The sequence below is a fragment of the Eschrichtius robustus genome, chromosome 3 (assembly GCF_028021215.1).
Source record: "Eschrichtius robustus isolate mEscRob2 chromosome 3, mEscRob2.pri, whole genome shotgun sequence".
Lineage (NCBI taxonomy): Eukaryota > Metazoa > Chordata > Mammalia > Artiodactyla > Eschrichtiidae > Eschrichtius > Eschrichtius robustus.
Genome location: NC_090826.1, coordinates 16,332,129 through 16,356,171, shown reverse-complemented (window position 1 = coordinate 16,356,171; position 24,043 = coordinate 16,332,129). Strand labels below are relative to the sequence as shown.

General features: G+C 36.6%; 1 protein-coding gene across 11 annotated transcripts in view; it reads left to right on the top strand.

Annotated features, from left to right (window-relative positions):
- Window positions 1–24,043, top strand: part of EIF4G3 (eukaryotic translation initiation factor 4 gamma 3) — a 389,134-nt gene that overhangs the window by 272,364 nt on the left and 92,727 nt on the right. For all 11 annotated transcript variants that reach the window (XM_068539095.1, XM_068539087.1, XM_068539094.1 and 8 more), the window contains 2 exons: window positions 17,773–17,861; window positions 22,262–22,508. In XM_068539095.1, coding sequence (XP_068395196.1) covers window positions 17,773–17,861; window positions 22,262–22,508 — 336 coding nt within the window. The remainder of the gene's footprint in view (window positions 1–17,772; window positions 17,862–22,261; window positions 22,509–24,043) is intronic.

Genomic DNA, 24,043 nt, shown 5'->3' with positions numbered 1-24,043 from the left:
CTCTGCTTGGAATAAATAGATGCTGACATTTTTAGATTTCCATAGTAGACTCTAGATCACCTCTAAAATTCAAATTTATTTTTAGATGAGTTGTAACTTAAAATACGTTTTGACAGTATATTCTGATCCATATTTTGGGACACAAGGAAGGATATTCAAATTGGGAACTGTCATAGAAAGCCAAGAAATATGGACGTATGGCCTAAAGATGGGTCTTTATAATGTGTTGAAATATTTTGATGTATTCATACTTAACTGTTTGGGGTAGAAATTCAGAACTAAATTGATTAATAGCTTTATTTCATTTGTTCAGACAATGTCAATTTGTATTTACTATCTGACAGGTCTTCTTCTGACCTCTGGGACTCAGAGATGACTTTCCATTGGGAACTTGATGATCTTAAAGAGAGATAGTTGTGTTAATATAAGGTTGGGTAAGGTGAAGATGAGGGATAAGTGATCACATCTGTCAAGGTGTGTTTCCTTATTCTTAGTGGCTTCCCCCAGATTAAGGTTTCAGTAGACTCCTCTACACTTTGCAAAGCACTGGCAGTGTGGACTCACTGATGATCAGATGGGAGGGGTTTTTAAATCAGGGTTTATGTATTCAAGGGAATGAGCTCTAGTGTTGTATTTAGAGATGAAAAGCATTTAGTAGACAGAAAGATAACCACTTGTGTTGTAGTCTGTTCTCAAATTATATATCTGTGCTGTAGTGATTGACATTTCTTTATCTGTACTAGATTTACCTTAAATTTAATTGCAGTCTATTTTGATCATGGTAGAAGTGGCGCAGAAGCGTTTACTAAAGTGTAAAAATGCCTGAGGCACTGTAGAAAGAGCAGTAAAATGTAATACAGAGGCCTGGAAAATGGGGTAGTGGTCTCATTGGAGTCATCTTTTTTCTCACTGCTGACAGCATTGCATAATGAACTGTCCTCTGCTGAGCTTTGAACAAACCTTCTACTTAGAGTCACTTTGTCATTTTATTTTCCTGATGACTTGACATACTATGCTTAGGGGTAACAGGCAGACAGCATTCTTCACGCTACCGTCCCTTGTTTACCTCCACATCCTCTCCTGCTACAAAAACAAAAGACAACCAAAATGAAAATGAAGCTGGAATTAAGATGAGAAAGTACAGGAGCAAGGTAGAGTTGAGAGGCAGAGTATTGTGTTGGGAAGACAAAGGCTTTGAAGTTACATCTGTGTTTTAATTCTGGCTCCAACCTTTGCTCTCTCCGGGATTGGGGCCATTTAGTTAACCTCCTCCTATTTCGGTTTCCTGATCTCTGAAATGGAAATAATATAGTCGTACCTACCGAATACAAAAAGACTGAAACAGTGTTTATTGCTGTTGTAGAGAAACATTAATCTTCGGTTTAATTTTGATTGCAGGGCATTTGTTTATTAACAGATTTTTAGTGAGCATATACTGTATTAGATGTAGGATATACAAAGGAGACCAGTAAGATACAGTTCTTACCTTCAAAGGGCTCAAATTCTAACGATGCATTCTCAATTTGTATCTAAGTCTTTGATTGTATATAATAGCAAAGGTATATTAAGTGGGTTAGTGGTAAAATTTTTAGCACTTGTTGGGGCAGGAAATGGTCCTGCTTTTGACCAGAATGTAGAAGCTAAATTTCTAGCTTTAATGCCTCAGAAACTAGAGAGAGGCATGGTCTTAAAGATTGTGAGGCTAGTCCATGCAAATGAATCCATTAAAAAATTTTTGGGTTTGAAAGTGGCACATTGATAAGTATTTGAGACAGTATCAAAAAAGAAGACTTTTCCTTGCCTTAATTTCAAATTAATTAAAATACATGTGTTGTTTTTTCATGGCTTTTTTGTTGCTGTTGTTTATAAACATAACACATATTCATTAGAGAAAATTCATTATAAAATAGTAATAAATAAAATTTTGAATGGTTGTCTTGGCAAAAGGAAATTAAAAGAAAACGGTATGTAAGAGGTTAATCTGTTTATAGAGTGTATGCAGGTTAAAACAAACAATCTAATGGAATACTGAGTAAAGGATAAAATAAGAAATTTACAGAAAAGAAAGAGCAAATAGTAAAAATAGGGAAAGATGCTGACCCTTACTAGTGAATGTTGAAATACCATTTTTAGCTATTAGTTTGGCAGATATAATATCAATACCTGTGAGAATGGAAGAAAGCCAACACTCATGTATTTGTGATAGGAATGTGAATTACTTTTACCTTTTTGGAGTGAAATCTGGCGGTATCGGTTAAGATAAATGCGGATGTGTGCGCGTGCCTTTGTGGGGGTGGCAGGGAGGAAGTAAAAGAAGCAGCAGGGAAGGGTTTGTAAGTGGTCGCTGTGGCAAGAAAAGCAGCAAGGCGTGTGAAGCTCGCCCAGAGGCGTGCACACACACCCTGAGGGACCCTGTGCGGCGGCCCTCGGGGGCAGGCCTGCCCCGTAGCCTAGAGGGACTTCCATAATAAAGGCGAGGGAAAGCACTTGGCAAAGTAACTTGTATGGCATGACCCCGTTTTTAAATTTAAAATAAACCTACATATTTGATTGTGATTATTTGTGTGAGCCGTAAAGGTATGGTAGACTGTACCCCAAAGACTGCTACCTCTGTTCAGCTCAGGCAACTAGAATTGGCTAGTTGGTAGAGAGGGATATTACCTTTATATTTGTTCGCTTCAAATGATATTTTTGGCATTTTTTAAAAGAAGAAAATTAGAAGATAAAAAGCAGCAAAAGTTAGGAGGAAGAAAAAAAGCCCTTGGAATCCTATTGCTTGGATGTATAGATTTCTGTTTCTTTCCATAAGTGGAAGAATACTATATATGTTTTTCTTAAATCTTTAAAAACACTGTCATTTATTATAGGTTCATAACAGATATATGGATATGCATATGTTTTATTTACTTTAGAAACCACCCAGACCACTTCAACACCTTTATTGAAGTGTAATTGACATAAAATTAACATACACATATTTAAAGTATTTGATTAGTTTTGACATCTCTATATATTCATGAAACCATTACAACCATCAAGATAATGAACATATTTATCACCTCAGAAAGTTTCTTCCTGTCTGTTTATAAATCCTTCTGTGCTGCACTACCCTCACCCCAGTCCCCAGGCAAGCACTGATCTGCTTTCTGTCACTATAGATTAGTTTGCATTTTTTAGAACGTTACGTAAATGAAATCAGAAAGCATAAACTGTTTTGTCTGGTTTCTTTCACTCATTAGGTATGTCCATATTGTTGCACATGTTAGTGGCTCATTTTTTAAAATTGCTGACACACTATGGATGTAGCACAATTTGTTCACCTATTGGTGGACATTTGGGTTATTTCCAGTTTGAGGCTGTCACAAATAAAATTGCTGTGAACATCCGTGTGTAAGACTTTGTGTGGACATATGCTGTCATTTCTCTTGAGTAAATAACTAAGAGTGGAATGACTGGGTCATATGTAAGTGTATATTTAATTTTTTTTAAGAAACTGCAAGACATTTTCCAAGTATTTGCGCCATTTTATATCCCCACCAGCAATGTACGAGAATTTCAGGCTACCCTTTTTCTGGTAAATTTCCTTTACAACTTTTCCAAAAATATGTTGTGCGTGTTATATGTGGGTCTGTTTCTGACTTCTCTGTTTTTTTCATTGATCTAGTCATCTTTCTTGATGCCAGTACCACACTGTCATGATGACTGAGGCTCTTAATAACTCTTGAAATCAGATAGCACTAGGTCCTTCAACTTTATTCTTCATTTTCAAAATTGTTTTGGCCATTCTGGGTCCTTTGCTTTTCTATGTTAATTATAGAATCAGTTTTTTTCTGCAGTTTTTTCTACAAAACCTGTTGGAATTTGATTGGGTTTGTGTTGAATCTACAGATAAAATTGATGTCTTACAATACTGAGTCTTCTGACCCATGAACATGATATATTTTGACATGTAAGTCTGTCTTCTTTAATTCTCTCAGGAATATTTTGAAGTTTTTAATATACAGGGCTTTTATAATTTTGTCAGATTCATATATCTGGATGGCTATTGTAAATGGCATTTTTTATTTCAATTTTTTATTTTTTATAACTAATATATTGGAATACAATAGACTTTGTTTCATCTCATATCCTGCAACCTTGCTAAAATTCACTTACTAGCTTTATTAGCATTTTTGTAGAGATTCCTTTGGATTTTCTATGTAAATATGTCATTTCTGAAGAAAGACAGTTTTACTTCATTTCTAACTGGATGCACCTTTTCTTTCTTTTTCTTGACTTACTACACTAGCTAGAACCTCCAGTACAATGTTGAAAGAAAGTGGTGAAAGTAAACATTCTTGTCTTTTTCTTGATCTCAGAAAACTTTCAGTCTTTCACCATTAAGTGTGATACTAGCTGTAGGGGTTTGAATTCTCTGGTTGAAGAAGTTCTTTTTTATTCCTAGTTTGCTGAGAAATTTGTTATTTCAATCAGGAATACATGTTGGATTTTATCAGTTTTTTTCCTGCATTTCTTGAGACAATCATAGTTTTCTTCTTTTGTTTATTAATTACTTGATATTTGAATATTAAACCAACTTTGCTTTCCTGGGATAAAACTTGGTCATGAGGTATTTCTCTTTTCATGTATTATTGAATTTGATTTGCTAAAATTTTATTTAGTTTTTTTTTTTTTTGCATCTAAGTTCATGAGTGATACTGGCATATCTTTTTATGGCAGTTTTCATATTTGGGTATATGGTAATGCTGACCTCATAGAATGAATTGATAAGTAGTCCCTCTTCTTCAGTATTCTGGAAGAGTTTGTAGAATTGATACTGTTTCTTCCTCAAATGTTTGACAGAATTAACCAGTGAAGCCATGAAAATATATGACCCACAATGAGGAGAAAAATAATCAAAACTGATTTATGACTCACATAGTTATTAAAATTAGCATAGAAAATCATAAATAACTTTTAAGTACATTTATTATAACTGCATTTCACATAATCAAAAAGTAGTGACACGGATTTGACGTAATTAGAAAAACATAATTGTTAGAACCAGTAGACAGAAAATTAGAGAGGCTATAGAAGGCTTAAACAACACAACCAACTTGACCTTATTAAACAGTCAAACAGCAGATACAGAAGTGCAAATGTCAAATTTGCCCAGATAGAGCATACTGCGGGTTATAAAACAAGTCTTAATAAATTTCAAAGGATTCAAGTCAAAGCAGGTATATTCTCTGACCACAATGGAATTAAATTAGAAATCAGCAAGAAAAGTATCTCTGGAAAAATCCCTCAAATATTTGGAAACTAAGCAACACACTTGTAAATAACCCAAGGGTCAAAGAAAAAATCAAAAGGGAAATTATCAATATAAAGTATTTTGAACTAAATGAAAACCCAAATCAAAATTTGTGGTTGTGTCCTTTTCCTGTTGCTGCTATAACAAATCACCACAATTTGGGAGGTCAGAAGTCCAAAACTGGGCTTCCCTGGTGGCGCAGTGGTTGAGAATCTGCCTGCCAGTGCAGGGGACACAGGTTCGAGGCCCGTGCACCGCGATGAAGAGTGGCCCCCGCTTGCCACAACTAGAGAAAGCCCTCGCACAGAAACGAAGACCCAACACAGCCAAAAATAAATAAATAAATAAATAAATAAAAATTTAAAAAAAAGAAGTCCAAAACTGGTTTCGCTGGACTAAAATCAAGATATCAACAGGTCTGTGTTTCTTCTGGAAGCTTTATGAGAGAATCTGTTCTCTTTTTCCATGTTTCAGAGACACATGTATTCCTTGGCTTGGGGCCCCGTCCTCCATCTTGAAAGCCAGCTGCATAGCATCTTCTTATCTCTTCAATTCTCCTGCTTCCCTCCCACTTGTAAGGACCTTTTTGATCACATTGAATCCATGGGGTTAATCCAGGATAATAGTCTCCGTGTCAAGATCCCTTAATTTAATCACATCTGCAAAGTCACTTTTGTCACATCAGGTAGCATACTCACAAGGTCCAGGGAATGGGACGCGGATATCTTTGGTGGTACATTATTCTCCCTACCACACTGCTAGGATAGTACTTGGGTGGCAGTTGACACCACTAAATGCCCATATTTGAAAAGAAAATGGTCTCAAATTATTGACCTCAGCTTCCATCTGAAGAAACTATTAACTGAACAAATTATATAAGATGAATGAGGTCTGAGATCTAATGTAAAACATGGTGACTATATTTTATAACACTGTATTGTATAACTGAAATTTGCTAAGAGAATAGATCTTAAATGTTCTCACCAAGAAAAAAAGAAAGATAAATATGTAAGATGATGGATGTGTTAATTAACTAGATGAGGGGAATCCTTTCACAATGTATGTGTATGCATATATTAAATCACAATGTACACTTTAAATATCTTATAATTTTATATATCAGTTATACCTCAGTAAAGCTGAAATTTTAAATTAAAAAAAGAAGAAAAGCAAAATTAAACCCAAAGGAAATGATAAAGATAATAGGGGGGAAAAAAAAATAGAAAACAGGGAAACAATAGGGAAAAAAAGAACCATAAAACTGAAAGGTAGGGCTTCCCTGGTGGCGCAGTGGTTGAGAGTCTGCCTGCCAGTGCAGGGGACACGGGTTCGAGCCCTGGTCTGGGAGGATCCCACATGCCGCGGAGCGGCTAAGCCCGTGAGCCACAATTGCTGAGCCTGCGCGTCTGGAGCCTGTGCTCCGCAACAGGAGAGGCCGCGATAGTGAGAGGCCCGCACACCGCGATGAAGAGTGGCCCCCACTTGCCGCAACTGTAGAAGGCCCTCGCACAGAAACGAGGACCCAACCCAACACAGCCATAAATAAATAAATGGATAATTAAAAAAAAAAAAAAAAACTGAAAGGTAGTTACTGAGAACATCAATAAAATTAATACACCTATGATTTGACTCTTACTGTGATGATGTTTAATGTTAAAACTGGAAGTAAAAACTTTTAAATTGTGTTATAGATGTATATTTTTGGTAGAATTTAAGTCTAGACTTGTTATTTTGTTATACTTAACTTTTTTGGTTTCAGTGCTAGACCCTGAGGAGACTAGCTTATACTATTTAAGCTTCTGTGAAGCAGTCATAGAGCAGAAAGCCTATTTTTAACACACACTGGGAGCATAATTACCAATCCATCCATCCATATCAAATAGCAACACCTGAGAAGATGCTGGAAAAACACTGGCAGACTTAGACTCTAGTGTTTCTTTTCTTTGACATTTCTTAATGACCCTATCATTCTTACATATTTTATCACCATAATTATTCTTTTCCAGTTTATTTACATCTCCGTGGTAAAAACTTAATCCTTCTCTCACCTGGGTTTCTTCTTTGCTCTGCCCCTGTTCCTTAAATAAATCATCACATTTTCCTAGATTCTCACAAGGACAGAATTCTCACAAAGGACAGAATAAGATCCCCAACTTCAAGAAACTCTAGACAAAATTCTTGAATATGATATAATCAGAATAATTTATTGCCAACTTTTAGGATTTCAAAGCCGGGTGGGGAAAAAAATAAAACATTGAGGCTGGGAGACAGGAATGAGAAAGGATTGGAACTGGGTGTTAAGAGTGGGACCTTGCACTCTTTCCATTATTGGAACATTCTACTCTTTATGAAAAACCCTGTGACAATGCTCTTGAGACCTTCCCTTACCAGTAGTAAAGTATCCTTTTTTTTTCTTTTTAAGTATGTAAGTTTCGGGTGCACAGCATTATAGTTCTACAACTGTATACACGACAGAGTGATCACCACCACAAATCGAGTTACAGTCTGTCACCATATAGTTGACCCACTTCACTCATTTTTCCCACCTCCTTTCCCCTTTGGTAACCACTAACCTGTTCTCTGTATCTGTGAGTTTGTTTTGATTTTATTTTGTTTGTTTATTTATTTTATATTCCAAATATATGAGTGAAATCATAACAGTATTTGTCTTTTTCTGTCTATTTCACTTAGCATAATGCCTTCAAGGTCCATCCATGTTGTCACAAATGGTAGGATTTCATTATTTTTTATGGCTGGGTAGTATTCCGTTATGTGTGTGTGTGTGCACACACACACCCCACATCTTCTTTTTCCATTCATCTGTACGTGGACACTTAACGTTGTTTCCATACCATGACTGTTGTAAATAATGTTGCATTAAACACAGGGGTGCATATATCTTCTTAAATTAGTATTTCCAAATTCTTCAGATAAATACCCAGAAGTGGAATAGCTTGGTTGTGTGGTAGCTCAATTCTTAGTTTTTTGAGGAATCTCTATACTATTTCCTATAGCAGCGGCAACAATTTACAGTCCCAACAACAGTGTACAAAGGTTCCCTTTTCTCCACATCCTCTCCAACATTTGTTATTTCTTGTCTTTTCGATAGTAGCCATTCTAACAGTTGTGGTTGATATCTCATTGTGGTTTGGATTTGCATTTTCCTGATAATAAGTGATGTTGAACATATTTCATGTGCCTGTTGGCCATCTGTATATTGTCTTTGGGAAAATGGCTATTCAGATCCTCTGCCCATTTTTTAAATCGATTTGTTTGGGTTTTTTTTGTTGAGTTGTATGAGTTCTTTATATATTTTGGATATTAACCCCTTATTGGATATATGATTGGCAAATATCTTCTCCCATTTAGTCAGTTGGCTTTATCACTTTGATGATGGTTTCCTTTGCTGTGCAGGAGCTTTTTAGTTTGATGTAGTCCCGTTTGTTTATTTTATTTTATTTTTTATTTTTCTAAAATAATGGGTTTATTGAGATGTAATTCACATACCATAAAATTCACGTTTAAAGTGTACGATTTAGTGGATTATAGTACATTCACGAAGTTATGCAATCATTACCACTGTCTACTTCCAGAATATTTTCATCGTGCAAAAAAGAAACCCTGTACCCACTACCCACTAGCAGTAATTCCCCATTCTCCCCTTCCCCTAGCCTCTGGCAACCACTAATTTACTCTCTGTCTCTGTAGATTTTCCTATTCTGGACTATGTTAAACTTTTTGAACTGTAAAAAAGAATTCTTTTTTTTTTTACCAACACCACCCCCACCGCCCCGTTTCCCCGCTTGGTGTCCATACATTTGTTCTCTACATCTGTGTCTCAATTTCTGCCCTGCAAACCGGTTCATCTGTACCATTTTTCTAGGTTCCACATATATGCATTAATATACGATATTTGGGGCTTCCCTGGTGGTGCAGTGGTTAAGAATCTGCCTGCCAATGCAGGGGACACGGGTTCGAGCCCTGGTCTGGGAAGATCCCACATGCCGCGGAGCGACTAAGCCCGTGAGTCACAACTACTAAGCCTGCACGTCTGGAGCCTGTGCTCCGCAACGGGGGAGGCCGCGACAGTGAGAGGCCCGTGCACCGCGATGAAGAGTGGCCCCCGCTCGCCGCAACTGGAGAAGGCCCTCGCACGGAAACGAAGACCCAACACAGCCAAAAATAAATATAAATAAATAAATAAATTTATTTTAAAATACAACTAAAAAAAAATACGATATTTGTTTTTCTCTTTCTGACTTACTTCACTCTGTGTGACAGTCTCTAGATCCATCCACGTCTCTACAAATGACCCAATTTCGTTCCTTTTTATGGCTGAGTAATATTCCATTGTATATATATACCACATCTTTTTTATCCAGTCGTCTGTCGATGGGCATTTACATTGCTTCCAAGACCTGGCTATTGTAAACAGTGCTGCAATGAACATTGGGGTGCATATGTCTTTGAATTATGGTTTTCTCAGGGTATATGCCCAGTAGTGGGATTGCTGGGTCATATGGTCATTCTATTTTTAGTTTTTTAAGGAACCTCCATACTGTTCTCCATAGTGGCTGTATCAATTTACATTCCCACCAACAGCGCAAGAAGGTTCCCTTTTCTCCACACCCTCTCCAGCATCTGTTTGTAGATTTTCTGATGATGCCCATTCTAACTGGTGTGAGGTGTTACCTCATTGTAGTTTTGATTTGCATTTCTCTAATAATTAGTGATGTTGAGCAGCTTTTCATGTGCTTCTTGGCCATCTGTATGTCTTCTTTGGAGAAATGTCTATTTAGGTCTTTTCCCCATTTTTTGATTGGGTCGTTTTTTTAATATTGAGCTGCATGAACGAACTGTTTATATATGTTGGAGATTAATCCTTTGTCACTTGCTTCATTTGCAGATATTTTCTCTCATTCTGAGTGTTGTTTTTTCATCTTCTTTATACTTTGCTGTGCAAAAGCTTTTAAGTTTCATGAGGTCCCATTTGTTTATTTTTGTTTTTATTTCCGTTACTCTAGGAGGTAGGTCAAAAAAGATCTTGCTGTGATTTATGTCAAAGAGTGTTCTATGTTTTCCTGTAGGAGTTTTATAGTGTCTGGTCTTACATTTAGGTCTTTAATCCATTTTGAGTTTATTTTTGTGTATGGTGTTAGGGAGTGTTCTAATTTCATTCTTTTACATGTAGCTGTCCAGTTTTCCCAGCACCACTTATTGAAGAGACTGTCTTTTCTCCATTGTATATCCTTGCCTCCTTTGTCATAGATTAGTTAACCATAGGTGTGTGGGTTTATCTCTGGGCTCTCTATCTTGTTCCATTGGTCTATATTTCTGTTTTTGTGCCAGTACCATATTGTCTTGATTACTGTAGCTTTGTAGTTAGTATAGTCTGAAGTCAGGAAGTCTGATTCCTCCAGCTCCGTTTTTTTCCCTCAATACCACTTTGGCTATTCGGGGTCTTTTGTGTCTCCATACAAATTTTAAGATGATTTCTTCTAGTTCCGTAAAAAATGCCATTGGTAATTTGATAGGGATTGCATTGAATCTGTAGATTGCTTTGGGTAGTATAGTCATTTTCACAATATTGATTCTTCCAATCCAAGAACGTGGTATATCTCTCCATCTATTGGTATCATCATTAATTTCTTTCATCAGTGTCTTATAGTTTTCTGCATACAGGTCTTTTGTCTCCCTGGGTAGGTTTATTCCTACGTATTTTATTCTTTTTGTTGCAATGGTAAATGGGAGTGTTTCCTTAATTTCTCTTTCAGATTTTTCATCATTAGTGTATAGGAATGCAAGAGATTTCTGTGCATTAATCTTGTGTCCTGCAACTTTACCAAATTCATTAATTAGCTCTAGTAGTTTTCTGGTGGCATCTTTAGGATTCTCTCTATATAGTATCATGTCATCTGCAAACAGTGACAGTTTTACTTCTTCTTTTGCAATTTGTATTCCTTTTATTTCTTTTTCTTCTCTGATTGCCGTGGCTAGGACTTCCAACACTATGTTGAATAATAGTGGTGAGAGTGGACATCCTTGTGTTGTTCCTGATCTTAAAGGAAATGCTTTCAGTTTTTCACCATTGAGAATGATGTTTGCCGTGGGTCTGTCATATATGGCCTTTATTATTTTGAGGTAGGTTCCCTCTATGCCCACTTTCTGGAGAGTTTTTATCATAAATGGGTGTTGAATTTTGTCAAAAGCCTTTTCTGCATCTATTGAGATGATCATATGGTTTTTCTTCTTCAATTTGTTAATATGGTGTATCACATTGATTGATTTGCGTATATTGAAGAATCCCTGCATCCCTGGGATAAATCCCACTTGATCATGGTGTATGATCCTTTTAATATGTTGTTAGATTCTGTTTGCTAGTATTTTGTTGAGGATTTTTGCATCTCTATTCATCAGTGATATTGGTCTGTAATTTTCTTTTTTTGTAGTGTCTTTGTCTGGTTTTGGTATCAGGGTGATGGTGGCCTCATAGAATGAGTTTGGGAGTGTTCCTTCCTCTGCAATTTTTTGGAAGAGTTTGAGAAGGATGGGTGTTAGCTCTTCTCTAAATGTTTGATAGAATTCACCTGTGAAGCCATCTGGTCCTGGCCTTTTGTTTGTTGGAAGATTTTAAATCACAGTTTCAATTTCATTACTTGTGATTGGTCTGTTCATATTTTCTATTTCTTTCTGATTCAGTCTTGGAAGGTTATACCTTTCTAAGAATTTGTCCATTTCTTCCAGGTTGTCCATTTTATGGGCATAGAATTGCTTGTAGTAGTCTCTTAGTATGCTTTGTATTTCTGCTGTGTCTGTTGTAACTTCTCCTTTTTCATTTCTAGTTTCACTGATTTGAGTCCTCTCCCTCTTTTTCTTGATGAGTCTGGCTAATGGTTTATCAATTTCGTTTATCTTCTCAAAGAACCAGCTTTTAGTTTTATTGATCTTTGCTATTGTTTTGTTTGTTTCTATTTCATTTATTTCTGCTCTGATCTTTATGATTTCTTTCCTTCTGCTAACTTAGGGTTTTGTCTATTCTTTCTCTAGTTCCTTTAGGTGTAAGGTTAGATTGTTTATTTGAGATTTTTCTTGTTTCTTGAGGTTGGCTTGTATAGCTATAAACTTCCCTCTTAGAACTGCTTTTGCCGCATCCCATAGGTTTTGGATCGTCGTGTTTTCATTGTCATTTGTCTCTAGGTATTTTTTGATTTCCTCTTTGATTTCTTCAGTGATCTCTTGCTTATTTAGTAACGTATTGTTTAGCCTCCATGTGTTTGTGTTTTTTACCTTTTTTTCCCTGGAATTGATTTCTAATCTCATAGCATTGTGGTCAGAAAAGAATGCTTGATATGATTTCAATTTTCTTAAATTTACTGAGGCTTGATTTGTGACCCAAGATGTGATCTATCCTGGAGAATATTCTGTGCGCACTTGAGAAGAAAGTGTAATCTGCTGTTTTTGGATGGAATGTCCTATAATATCAATTAAATCTATCTGGTCTATTGTGTCACTTAAAGCTTGTGTTTCCTTATTAATTTTCTGTCTGGATGATCTGTCCATTGGTGTACATGAGGTGTTAAAGTCCTTATAACAAGGACTTAAAGTTAAAGTCCTTATAACAAGGGCTTAAAGTTAAAGTCTATTATAACAAAGGATTGATCCCTTGATCATTATGTAGTGTCCTTTGCTGTCTCTTGTAACATTCTTTATTTTAAAGTCTATTTTATCTGATACGAGTATAGCTACTCCAGCTTTCTTTTGATTTCCATTTGCATGGAATATCTTTTTTCATCCCCTCACTTTCAGTCTGTATGTGTCCCTAGGTCTGAAGTGGGTCTCTTGTAGACAGCATATATATGGGTCTTGTTTTTGTATCTATTCAGCCAGCCTGCATCTTTTGGTTGGAGCATTTAATCCATTCACCTGTAAGGTAATTATCGACATGTATGTTCCTATGACCATCTTCTGAATTGTTTTGCATTTGTTTTTGTAGGTCCTTTTCTTCTCTTGTGTTTCCCACTTAGAGAAGTTCCTTTAGCATTTGTTGTAGAGCTGGTTTGGTGGTGCTGAATTCTCTTAGCTTTTGCTTGTCTGTAAAGCTTTTGATTTCTCCATCGAATCTGAATGAGATCCTTGCTAGGTAGAGTAATCTTGGTTGTAGGTTCTTCCCTTTCATCACTTTAAGTGTATCATGCCACTCCCTTCTTGCTTGTAGAGTTTCTGCTGAGAAATCAGCTGTTAACGTTATGGGAGTTCCCTTGTATGTTATTTGTCGTTTTTCCCTTGCTGCTTTCAGTAGTTTTTCTTTGTCTTTAATTTTTGCCAGTTTGATTACTATGTGTCTTGGCGTGTTTCTCCTTGGGTTTATCCTGCCTGGGACTCTCTGCTCTTCCTGGACTTGGGTGGCTATTTCCTTTCCCATGTTACGGAAGTTTTTGACTATAATCTCTTCACATATTTTCTCGGGTCCTTTCTCTCTCTCTTCTCCTTCTGGGACCCCTATAATGCGAATGTTGTTGCGTTTAATGTTGTTCCAGCGGTCTCTTAGGCTGTCTTCATTTCTTTTCATTCTTTTTTCTTTATTCTGTTCCATAGCAGTGAATTCCACCATTATGTCTTCCAGGTCACTTATCTGTTTTTCTGCCCCAGTTATTCTGCTATTGATTCCTTCTAGTGTATTTTTCATTTTAGTTATTGTATTGTTCATCTCTGTTTGTTTGTTCTTTAATTCTTCTAGGTCTTTGTTAAACATTTCTTGCATCTTCTCGATCTTTGACTCCATTCTTTTTCCGAGGTCCTGAATCTTCACTATCAGTATTCTGAATTCTTTTTCTGGAAGGTTGCCTGTCTCCACTTCATTTGGTTGTTTTTCTGGGGTTTTCTCTTGTTCCTTCATCTGGTACATAGCCCTCTGCCTTTTCATCTTGTCTATCTTTCTGTGAATGTGGTTTTTGTTCCACAGGCTGCAGGATTGTAGTTCTTCTTGCTTCTGCTGTCTGCCCTCTGGTGGATGAGCCTATCTAAGAGGTTTGTGCAAGTTTCCTGATCCCGTTTGTTTATTAAAACCCAGTGATTAAACTTGTCTATGTCCCAAATATTTTTCAGAATTTATATATTAGTCATTTCATAAAAAGAGCTATGAGGGAAAACATTTTCCGGCCAATAATGTAAAAATTTGCAAAAATCTTGAAATCATAGCATTGCTCTCCTGTTGGAATTTACTTATTCTGGATTTTAAAGTAGTAGAAATTCAGTGTGCCTCTAAGAGTTGAATTCTTATGGAGAGTTGGGGAGGCTCCTTTAGGCATCTCTAAATTCAGGTAATTATGAATCTCATCCAGAGATTGTCACTTTTCCTGTGGTGCTTTAATGCAAGACAAGGGAGAAAGAATTTGTCTTTGTCTTGGGAATGTTGGTAGTACCTCTTTTAACAGAGAGCTGCTGTCATTTGTTCAGTCAACAAATTTGAATGCCTACCCTGTGTAAGGAACTTTGCTTGGCACTATGGATGATGCCTTAAGGAATATTTTAAGTAGAAGAATAACCAATCAAATCAATTCTTTAGAGAGACCATAATTCAGGCAGTATTGCACATGATATGTTAAAATAAGAAAATGGAGGCAGTGAGTTGAGGCTATCTCTTGTTAAATCAGTGCAGTATTAAGGGCCTAATTAAGGTATAGGCATTGGCAATGGACTAGAAAGGAAAGAACAAATCTGAGACAGTATGTTAAATTTACTTCCCTTCTTCTAGCTAACTTGGTATTAATTGTCCTTTAAATCTGGCAGTTGGTGTTTCTGTCTCTGTGTCTCTCCCTCCCTTGCTTCCTCCCTCCCTTGTCACCTACCTCTTCTTCTCCCTACTCTAGCACACCGAAGGTTACTGCACCTCTCCATCAGTAATGGTAGGAGAGGGGTTGTATATCACAATCTCACTAGACACTAGGTGTGTATCTGTGTCCAGTTTTTTAAAGGACTGAGTATCTCCTAAAGAGGTGTGTGCTTTCTCTCAGCTCTTTTTGTGAATTATTGCTTTAAATCACAACTTTAACCACTTGAACAGAGTAACAATTCTTGCTGTGTATGTAGCTAATTTTTAAAAAGCATGTTATATGTGTTATGTTACCCATGGAAGAAATGTTTTGTTTAATGTTTTGGGGTTGGGTACATTTGATACAGTTTTGAAGGAAAAGTTTGTCTACATCTTTGGTTTTTTTGTTTAGAGGAAACTACTCCTGAGTTTGTGTTTCGTCTTAACAAATCCTCCAGAAAGTAGTCTTCCCCTTTTCCATGAATGGAAATTAGAGCTGAATTCATGCATATATGAAACAAAATGTTAATTTAAATGTACAGTTTCCTCAAACTCTCTATAACTCTTAAAAAGGATTCTTCTGTGGAAGCAGAATTAATCAGAAGCATTTCAGAGAGATGCATATAAAATGGACTGGTTATATAAAATCAGAAGATTCATTAAAATTGAAAAGAGACCACCACATACCACATATATGAATACATGAATGTACATATTCATCATAAGACTGTGAGGCAACAGCGAATTTAAACCCACCCATAGTTACCATAATCTGAGTTCCGTACTTTGAGAAAATGGTTTACCTTGGTAGGCCACAAAGGAAGAATAACAATTGGTCTAATAATGCTTTATTGTTCCTTATGGTCTGTGAAGGGAAGGATAAAGACAAATTGTTTTGAGGTGTGTGTAACAAAGGGGATTTACAGAGTATTTTTATGATGGTGCAGTAATTTTGAGAAGATGGTTAAATGTCTCCTTTTCCTTGTTCCCCAGACCAGTGTGACTGTTTATATTCTACTGTTCTTCCAAAAAAGATTTGAACCTGCCCCAGAGATTAGTTGGTTTAGTCTCAATGAGATCTTTTATTTCTATAAGGAATCAGATTAGATGGTTCCCTTCAGCTTTGTGTTTATTCCTTTTGTGGGATCCTTTTAATATATTCTATTTGCTATGTGATGTTTAAATTATCATTAAATTGTACATCCAAGTGTTGAATGATTTTGTGGAATTTGTAAGCCAAATAAATTTTAAAAATCCTTTGTAAGCTTAACTTTCCATCTAAAACTTCTGGTACAATAGAATAATTCAATAAAAACTATGTTTCTGCGAATTCCCTGGCAGTCCAGTGGTTGGGACTAGGTGCTCTCACTGCTGGGGCCCCAGGTTCGATCCCTGGTCTGGGAACTAAGATCCGGCAAGCTGTGCGGCACGGCCAAAAAGAAAAAAAAAAATGATCTGTTTCTTCCTTAATTTTCACCCCAGCAGTATGAAAGGGTAGGCCAACAGTATTGATGTGAAGTGAGAGCTGAATGTTGTAGAAGTGCTGCCTATCTAATGAAATCTTAATCAAAGTATCCTTTTGTTGTCTAGAAAGCTTATCTATTTGTTTGTTTGTTTGTTTATTTAATTCTTTTGGCTGCTCCAGGTCTTAGTTGCGGCACACAGGATCTTTGCTGCGGCATGTGGACTCTTAGTTGAGGCATGCGTGTGGGATCTAGTTCCCTGACCAGGGATCAAACCTGGGCCCCCTGCATTGGGAATGCGAGTCTTACCCACTGGACCACCGGGGAAGTCTCTAGAAAGCTTTTTAAAACAGAATCTGGGGACTTCCCTGGTTGCACAGTGGTTAAGAATCCACCTGCCAATACAGGGGACATGGATTCCATCCCTAGTCCAGGAAGTTACCACATGCCTCAGAGCAACTAAGCCCGTGCGCCATAACTACTGAGCCTGTGCTCTAGAGCCCATGAGCCACAACTACTGAGCCCATGTGCCGCAACTAATGAAGCCGGTGCACCTAGAGCCTGTGCTCCACAACAAGAGAAGCCCCCGCAATGAGAAGCCCACGCACCACAACGAAGAGTAGCCCCCACTCGCCGCAACTAGAGAAAGCCTGTGCGCAGCAATGAAGACCCAAAACACAGCCAAAACTAAATAAAATTTTTTAAAAAATCATTAAGAAAAAACCAAAATCTGGAATTTAATATTTTTTGTGGCTTAAAGGAACCTTAGATATCTTCTAATCTTACTCTTATACTTTATAGTTGAATATGCTGGTGCCTGAGAAGTGTGACTTGCTTATGATCACATAGTTGATTAACAGTAGAACCAGGCCCAAGTCTAGAATTGGCTGGTAGGGCAGTTTTTTATATAGATACTCACCTCATACTGAATTATTTACGTCAGTATGTCCTAACCATGAAATAGGAGGAACTTAGGCCACTGGTTGAAGGCCATATGAACTGATGTGACCAATTTGTGCCTAAGACATTTGCCATTGCCATCTTTGGGCCACAGCTACTCAGCTCTTCACTTTATCATCCATCTATCTCCTCAGTGTGGAGGAAGCCCTCTTTTTTTCTGCTAAATTTGAACACAGGTATCACTTAGACCTAATGTTTCCAAACTTTGCAGTGGGAAGTAATGGCAGTCTGCTTTTCTGTTTCAGCTCAGACAGCTATAACTGCACCAAAGACGTGGAAGAAACCAAAAGATCAGACCCGAACCAGTGAAGAGCTGTTAGAGGCAGAATCGGAGGTAAGGGGCAGCAGTAAATCTCTTCAGCTCATCTTCAGAACAGTGGTGCCATTTCCTAAAACAATGTGGGTTTGTAACTTTTTCTTGAGATACTGTTTTCCAAGCAAATATATCAAGCTCAGGGTCTGATTTTTTTTTTTTAATCCATTTATAGAATTTTTAAAAGATTGTTAATAGCATGTTCAATTTCATTGAATTCTTGTCTCTGTTTCAAACTACCTCTTCTCAAGTGGCAAAAATAAGTATTGTTTAATTTTTTTCCTTATATTAAGCAGACGGAAAGACTAATCTGGTTTTTTTAAAACAAGATTATTTTCAAATACCTATTAGCAGTGCTGGTGGAAATCATCAGATATATTTTAAGGAGATTGATTTTGAATCTGTTGTCTTTTACCTGAATCCCAGGAATATAACTTTTCACATATGGTTTGTCTATTTGAACTAAGCCATGCCAGATTTCGCTGTAGGATACAACACACCAGGTCCAGGACATGATGTGAGGAAGAATCAAGAGCAGATTTAGTCCTAAGGAGTGCTCTACCAATTTCATAGTCTCTAATCTCAGTATCCTTAGTCTTATGTACTGAAGCTTTTAATGAAGAGTAATATAAACAATCTCTATGTTGCTTTTTTATTCTTTTGCTCTTCTTATATCTACTTTATTAAAATAATTTTCATTGAATGTTTAAGATGATAACATTAAAATGTAGAAATTACTTTAAAATAACTTTAAATGCATTTATTTCATAGAACTTTTCTAGCTAGTTATAATTATTACCCCCTTCAGGCAGCTCATAGTACCCCTTTGTTACTTCTCCCTGTCCTGTCATTGCTCGTACATGGTGCTCTGTTGATGTCACAGTTAGTCCCGTAGCAACCACTAAAATGTTTCATGGGAGTGATTTCATTATGGTTATCAGGGCATAAGAATTGGCAGAAAGTTATAGAGGTGCAAATAGTTGCTACACTCCTATTGCAACTGAACAGGAAAATGTTGCTCCTACAAAGAATAAAATACCTTCCAGAGGCAGGGGAATCGCATACATTCCTGGTATGGCTGTAAGAGCTTCACAGACTGGTTTCTCTTTAGATTCAGCTGTTATTTATTCACTTTGTTCTATTATACTTTGTGTTTCTTTGCCCTGTGGCTGTTTTTCAAAGCATTATTGAATATTAAATGGGTAGGTCACTATTCCTGTGCCTCCAAGTATTCATCCTCATCTTCAGGTCGGGGTTGACAAATTTTTCCTATAACGGTCCAGATGGTAAAGTAACTATCAGGCTTTGTGGACTATATGATCCCTGTCACAGTTTCTCAACTCTGCTGCTATAGCCCAAAAGCAACCGTAGACAATGTGCAAATGAATGAGTGGCTGTATTTCAGTAAAAGTTTATTGAAATTTGAATTTCATATAATATTCACATATCATAAAATATTCTTCTTTGAAATGTTTTTCCACCATTACAAGTGTAAAAACCATCCTTACCTTGCACACTATACAAAAACAGGTGAGGAGCCAGATTTGGCCCACGGGCCATAGTTTGCTAAAACCTGCTTTAGATTGTTATTCTTCATACAGAAGAACTGTTTGGACTCATTTTGAACCAATCACTTTTTTCTTAAACTTATAGTTTAAAAGTATAATAAAAAGATATTTGGTCATTTGCACACAGACTTTTTCCAGAAATCCTATTCCCTTGTCTTTCCTAAAATTGAGCATTTACCAGAGTAGTTTAGTAAATATTGGTTGTCACTGTCTTCATTTTTCACTGATCATCAAGGTCTTCTTTTCTTAGATTTTTCTCAGCCTTTAAAAGAATGGGTTTAGGTATCAGCATATTTTAGGTTATATATTGAGTTGTTACATTATTGCAAGTACTTAACCAAATTCTTTAAATTAGAGCCTAGAAAGGTAGCTTGAAGGATGATTCATCTTAAAATTGTTAGTCAGGGCATCCTAAAATTTATTTTAAATTTTTAAGATATTTCATTGATCGTTACATATGTAGTTGTCAATCTCATTTTCTAGCACTTTAAAAACTTGTGCATTGGGGCTTCCCTGGTGGTGCAGTGGTTGAGAATCTGCCTGCCAGTGCAGGGGACACGGGTTCGAGCCCTGGTCTGGGAAGATCCCACATGCCGCGGAGCAAATGGGCCCGTGACCCACAACTACTGAACCTGCGCGTCTGGAGCCTGTGCTCTGCAACAAGAGGCCGCGACAGTGAGAGGCCTGCGCACCGCGATGAAGAGTGGCCCCCGCTTGCCGCAACTAGAGAAAGCCCTCGCACGGAAACGAAGACCCAACACACCCAAAAATAAATAAATTAATTAATTTAAAAAAACAAAACAAAACAAAACAAAAACTTGTGCATTAAGCAGGCAGTTTTGTCAACTAAATTCTTGTTTTAGTAAGTTCCTATAAAAGTTTCTGCTTTGACAGTCTGGCCAATAAAGTGTTTTCTTTTTTTCAATCTGGTTTTCTGGGTAAACAACTGAAGAACTGTTAGACATTTACAGACTAATTGAGTAGAGCTCCATCCTGCTGAAGGAAAAATAATCATCATAAATATTTAATGCAGCAATTTTTTTGTGGATTCCCTTGAAAAATATCCCTTCTAATAATGTGCCTCAGACACCTCATTGATTCTTTGTGCTCTGAATTATGGTTTGTCATTCATGGGCCAAGTTTCTTTATACTTTTTTTTTCCAGTTAGAAATTGACTTTCTAAGTAATGCATCCTCTGTTTATATCCAATAGATTGTTTGTTGTTGTTGGTTTTAGGTACAGAGAAGATGACTCAATAAATTTTTTTCTCTAAAACAGCATTTTTTCACATTTTACAGGATCTATAATAAGAGTTCTATATGATTGTATAATGTAGTTATACTGCTCTGTAATAAGTTTAAGTACCATTTACAGACTCACATGCCAGATTATTAAAGATCTTCTTGATGACCTGTACTTAATTATAAGGTGGTATTACAAGGTTGTTTTGAGTTTAGACTATAGTAGAGTATAGAATAAGAAAAAGTGAGGTTGCTAATTCATGATTCAAACTTGGTAGATCAGTTTCTTCTCAAAGTATAAAAGATGCCTCACTTACTGCCATGTTTTATAAAAATAAATCATTTTCGTCTTTTATTTTCTTGGAATTTTTATGTCTGTCTTTCTTTTGATGGTTTCTGTGCTCTTCCTGTTGGAAGAACAAGGGAGAGAGAGAGAGAAGGGAGTGTATTTGCATGAACTTTTTATTTCCATTTTAGAAACAAGGCCTAAAAACCATCTGTTTCTGTTGATAACATTTTAAAATTTAGCGTCTTTTCCCCATGATCTGATTTTAGTAGAAGAAAATTTATTAGTATCATATCTGTTATAATACTTAATAACAAAGTAGGGTTTGTAACTCTTTAATTTAAAAAATTTTTTTTCATAAATCAGTTGGGTGACTGCTTCCTGGTGTATATGACATCCTTTTATACCATCCTCTGTTCAACCAATTCAATAGAGCCTCGAATTTGGCTCTGCTAGTGTGAATTTATCCAGTGGGATTTGTGGTAAATTGCTGTTTCCTTTGAGAGCTTCTTCCAAAGGATTGTTTTCAGAGTGCTTCCCTTTGAAAAAGAAAGACTTAAAGTTCATTGAGAACTTTGCCTCAGGGAGTTTTGAGGGCTGATATGGCCCTTAAGAATTACTTTTTTTTTTTTTTTGTATCTGAAACTGAGATGGTCAAAAATAATCTGGTGAATAAATTTAATTCGATTTTGCCTTTTAAAAATAGGATGCCCTGGAACCCAGATTTCTCCCTGGGGGAATATATTCCAAGCATTTTTCCATGTATAATTTGAACAAGGTCACAATCTCAGAGAATTCTAAGAACCAGTAAACAAAATAGATTTTAACTAACAAGTGTCCTCCTTGTTAAATGTGAGGGATGGTCAGCTTTGTGGGACTTAGCATACTTTAAACTATTCATTGAACTCTCTATTTCACAGCCAGAGGACAGCACAAAAAATACCCTCTAGTGTGTTTCTTTTTATATTTGCTGAGCTTTAGTGGCAAGGGTAATAGTGCTTGATATAGATTCTGACTAGAACTCTTTCATGTCCATCAAGTTCCAAGGATTAACAGTTCTTTCCTTTTTAACCTTTGGTATATTTAGATTTCATTAGTCATGTTAAAGCATTTCAGTAGCCATTTGAATTGTCTGCTTTATCCCAGGACATGAAATGAGAAAAGTGTTTTAAATAAACTTACCATTTTAGTACCATATGCTGAACACAGACATCCTTATCTTGAGTGACATGTTTTCCTATGCTTTTTGAGGGGATAAATGTGGGTCTTCCTGTGTATTTACACACAGTGAAAAGAATATAACCTCTGTGTTCACTTATGCTTTAGCCTAAAGCTGAAGAGGAGCTTTCAGGTGACAAAGTACTTGAATCTGAACAGGATAAAATGAGCCAAGGGTTTCATCCTGAAAGAGACCCCTCTGACCTAAAAAATGTGAAAACTGTGGAAGAAGATGGAGAAGAGGCTGAGCCTGTACGCAATGGTGCTGAGAGTGTTTCTGAGGGTGAAGGAATAGATGCTAATTCAGGCTTCACTGATAGTTCTGGTGAAGGGGTCACATTCCCATTTAAATCAGGTAAGTTTATCCCTGTCTTCCTGTGTATGTCTTTCCTTCTCTCCTTCACTGTACTGCAACTTAGAGAAATGTTGCCTCCTCATGAAGAAACATTGGATGGAAGGAAGAGGCTCATCACAATGTAATATTTACAGAATAGATCAGCAGGCGGGCGTTAGTAGCTAGCAAATCCAGAGAGTCCTATGTTGGCGGAAGTGAGATCTGATGCTGGTATTCTGCTTTCACTGGCATTGGAGGAGCAGCTGGCAAAGGAAATCAGTGCTAGGTTGGTAGAATTCGACAAGAGAAATTTAATTTTTTCATTTTAATTGAAAGAGATATTTCAGATATGATGGCCATGTTCCTTGAGATAGTGTACTTGTCATTTCACAAACCTTGAACTTAGTTTGTTGATAGAACTCACTCTGTAGAGCTGAACGCCAGTAGGCAGTTGGAAGTAGTATGACTAAGTTATTAAGCACCTGTGGTATGGGAAGTGCCCTATGAAATATGTGATAAACCCTAGAGGATCTTTCACCTTTAGACACCGTCAAATGCACTAAACCTCTGTCCTAATACTATAGAAACCATGGTTGACTTTGAGATTTATGGATAGTTGGTGTGGACATGTGGGGAAAGGTAGAAAATTTGGGTTAGGTGAAAAGTTTTTCTTAGTCTGCCAAATCTAAAGTGACGTCCGCATGAGGTAGTGTTTGAATGTAAAATATCAGGCCTCAAAAATAATCTCGACCAGTGTTTTTCAAACTTCTGGTTTTAACCGATTTAATAGGTTGTGAAATTAATTTAGTAAGTTATAACCAACATTTTTTAAAAAGGAGAATAGAATAAAAATTGTCAGTGCATTACATGCACTAAGGGACGTATTTTTTTTTAAACTTTTAATTTCATTTATATATGTGTGTGTTTGCTCAGAGTCGTGAAATCACTATATTTCTTACTGTGAGTTGTAGTCAAAAATGTTTGAAAGCCCTTCATCGATCCCACCGTAATATACTGATCACTTATATTTAGTGAAAACACTACCAGTGAACTGTACTCCTAATGAGCTTTATGAAATTGTAAGGTTAGGCTATTGTAAATTTTGTTTAAATTTCTAAGCAATTCTTAGAAATTGTTAGTCCAAATGGCATTTGAATTAAATGTTTAATTAAGCATTGTTGGGTTTTGGGTTTATTATAGATTACAGTAATTGTGGGGTTTGGCTCAGATTTGAGTGGTAAAGTTTTAAAGCTCAATATACTGACACTTAAAGCTCAATATACTGATACTTCTTCTAAAGATCCAGGCTTATACTGCCAAGCACTTGGGCTACCACCAATCCTTGTTCAGGGATTGAAGGACTCTTGTCATTTTTTAGGACTGTATAAATTATATTTTTATCCTTTAGTTTGGCAAGGAAAAAGTGCACAACTATAGACCCTAACTATATTGATCAACTAACTGCCCTTTGCCCCAGTAATATACACTAGCAGTAACTGAGGAAAAGGGCAATTTAAAATTTAGATCCTAATAAACTGTATATATTTTAATAAATA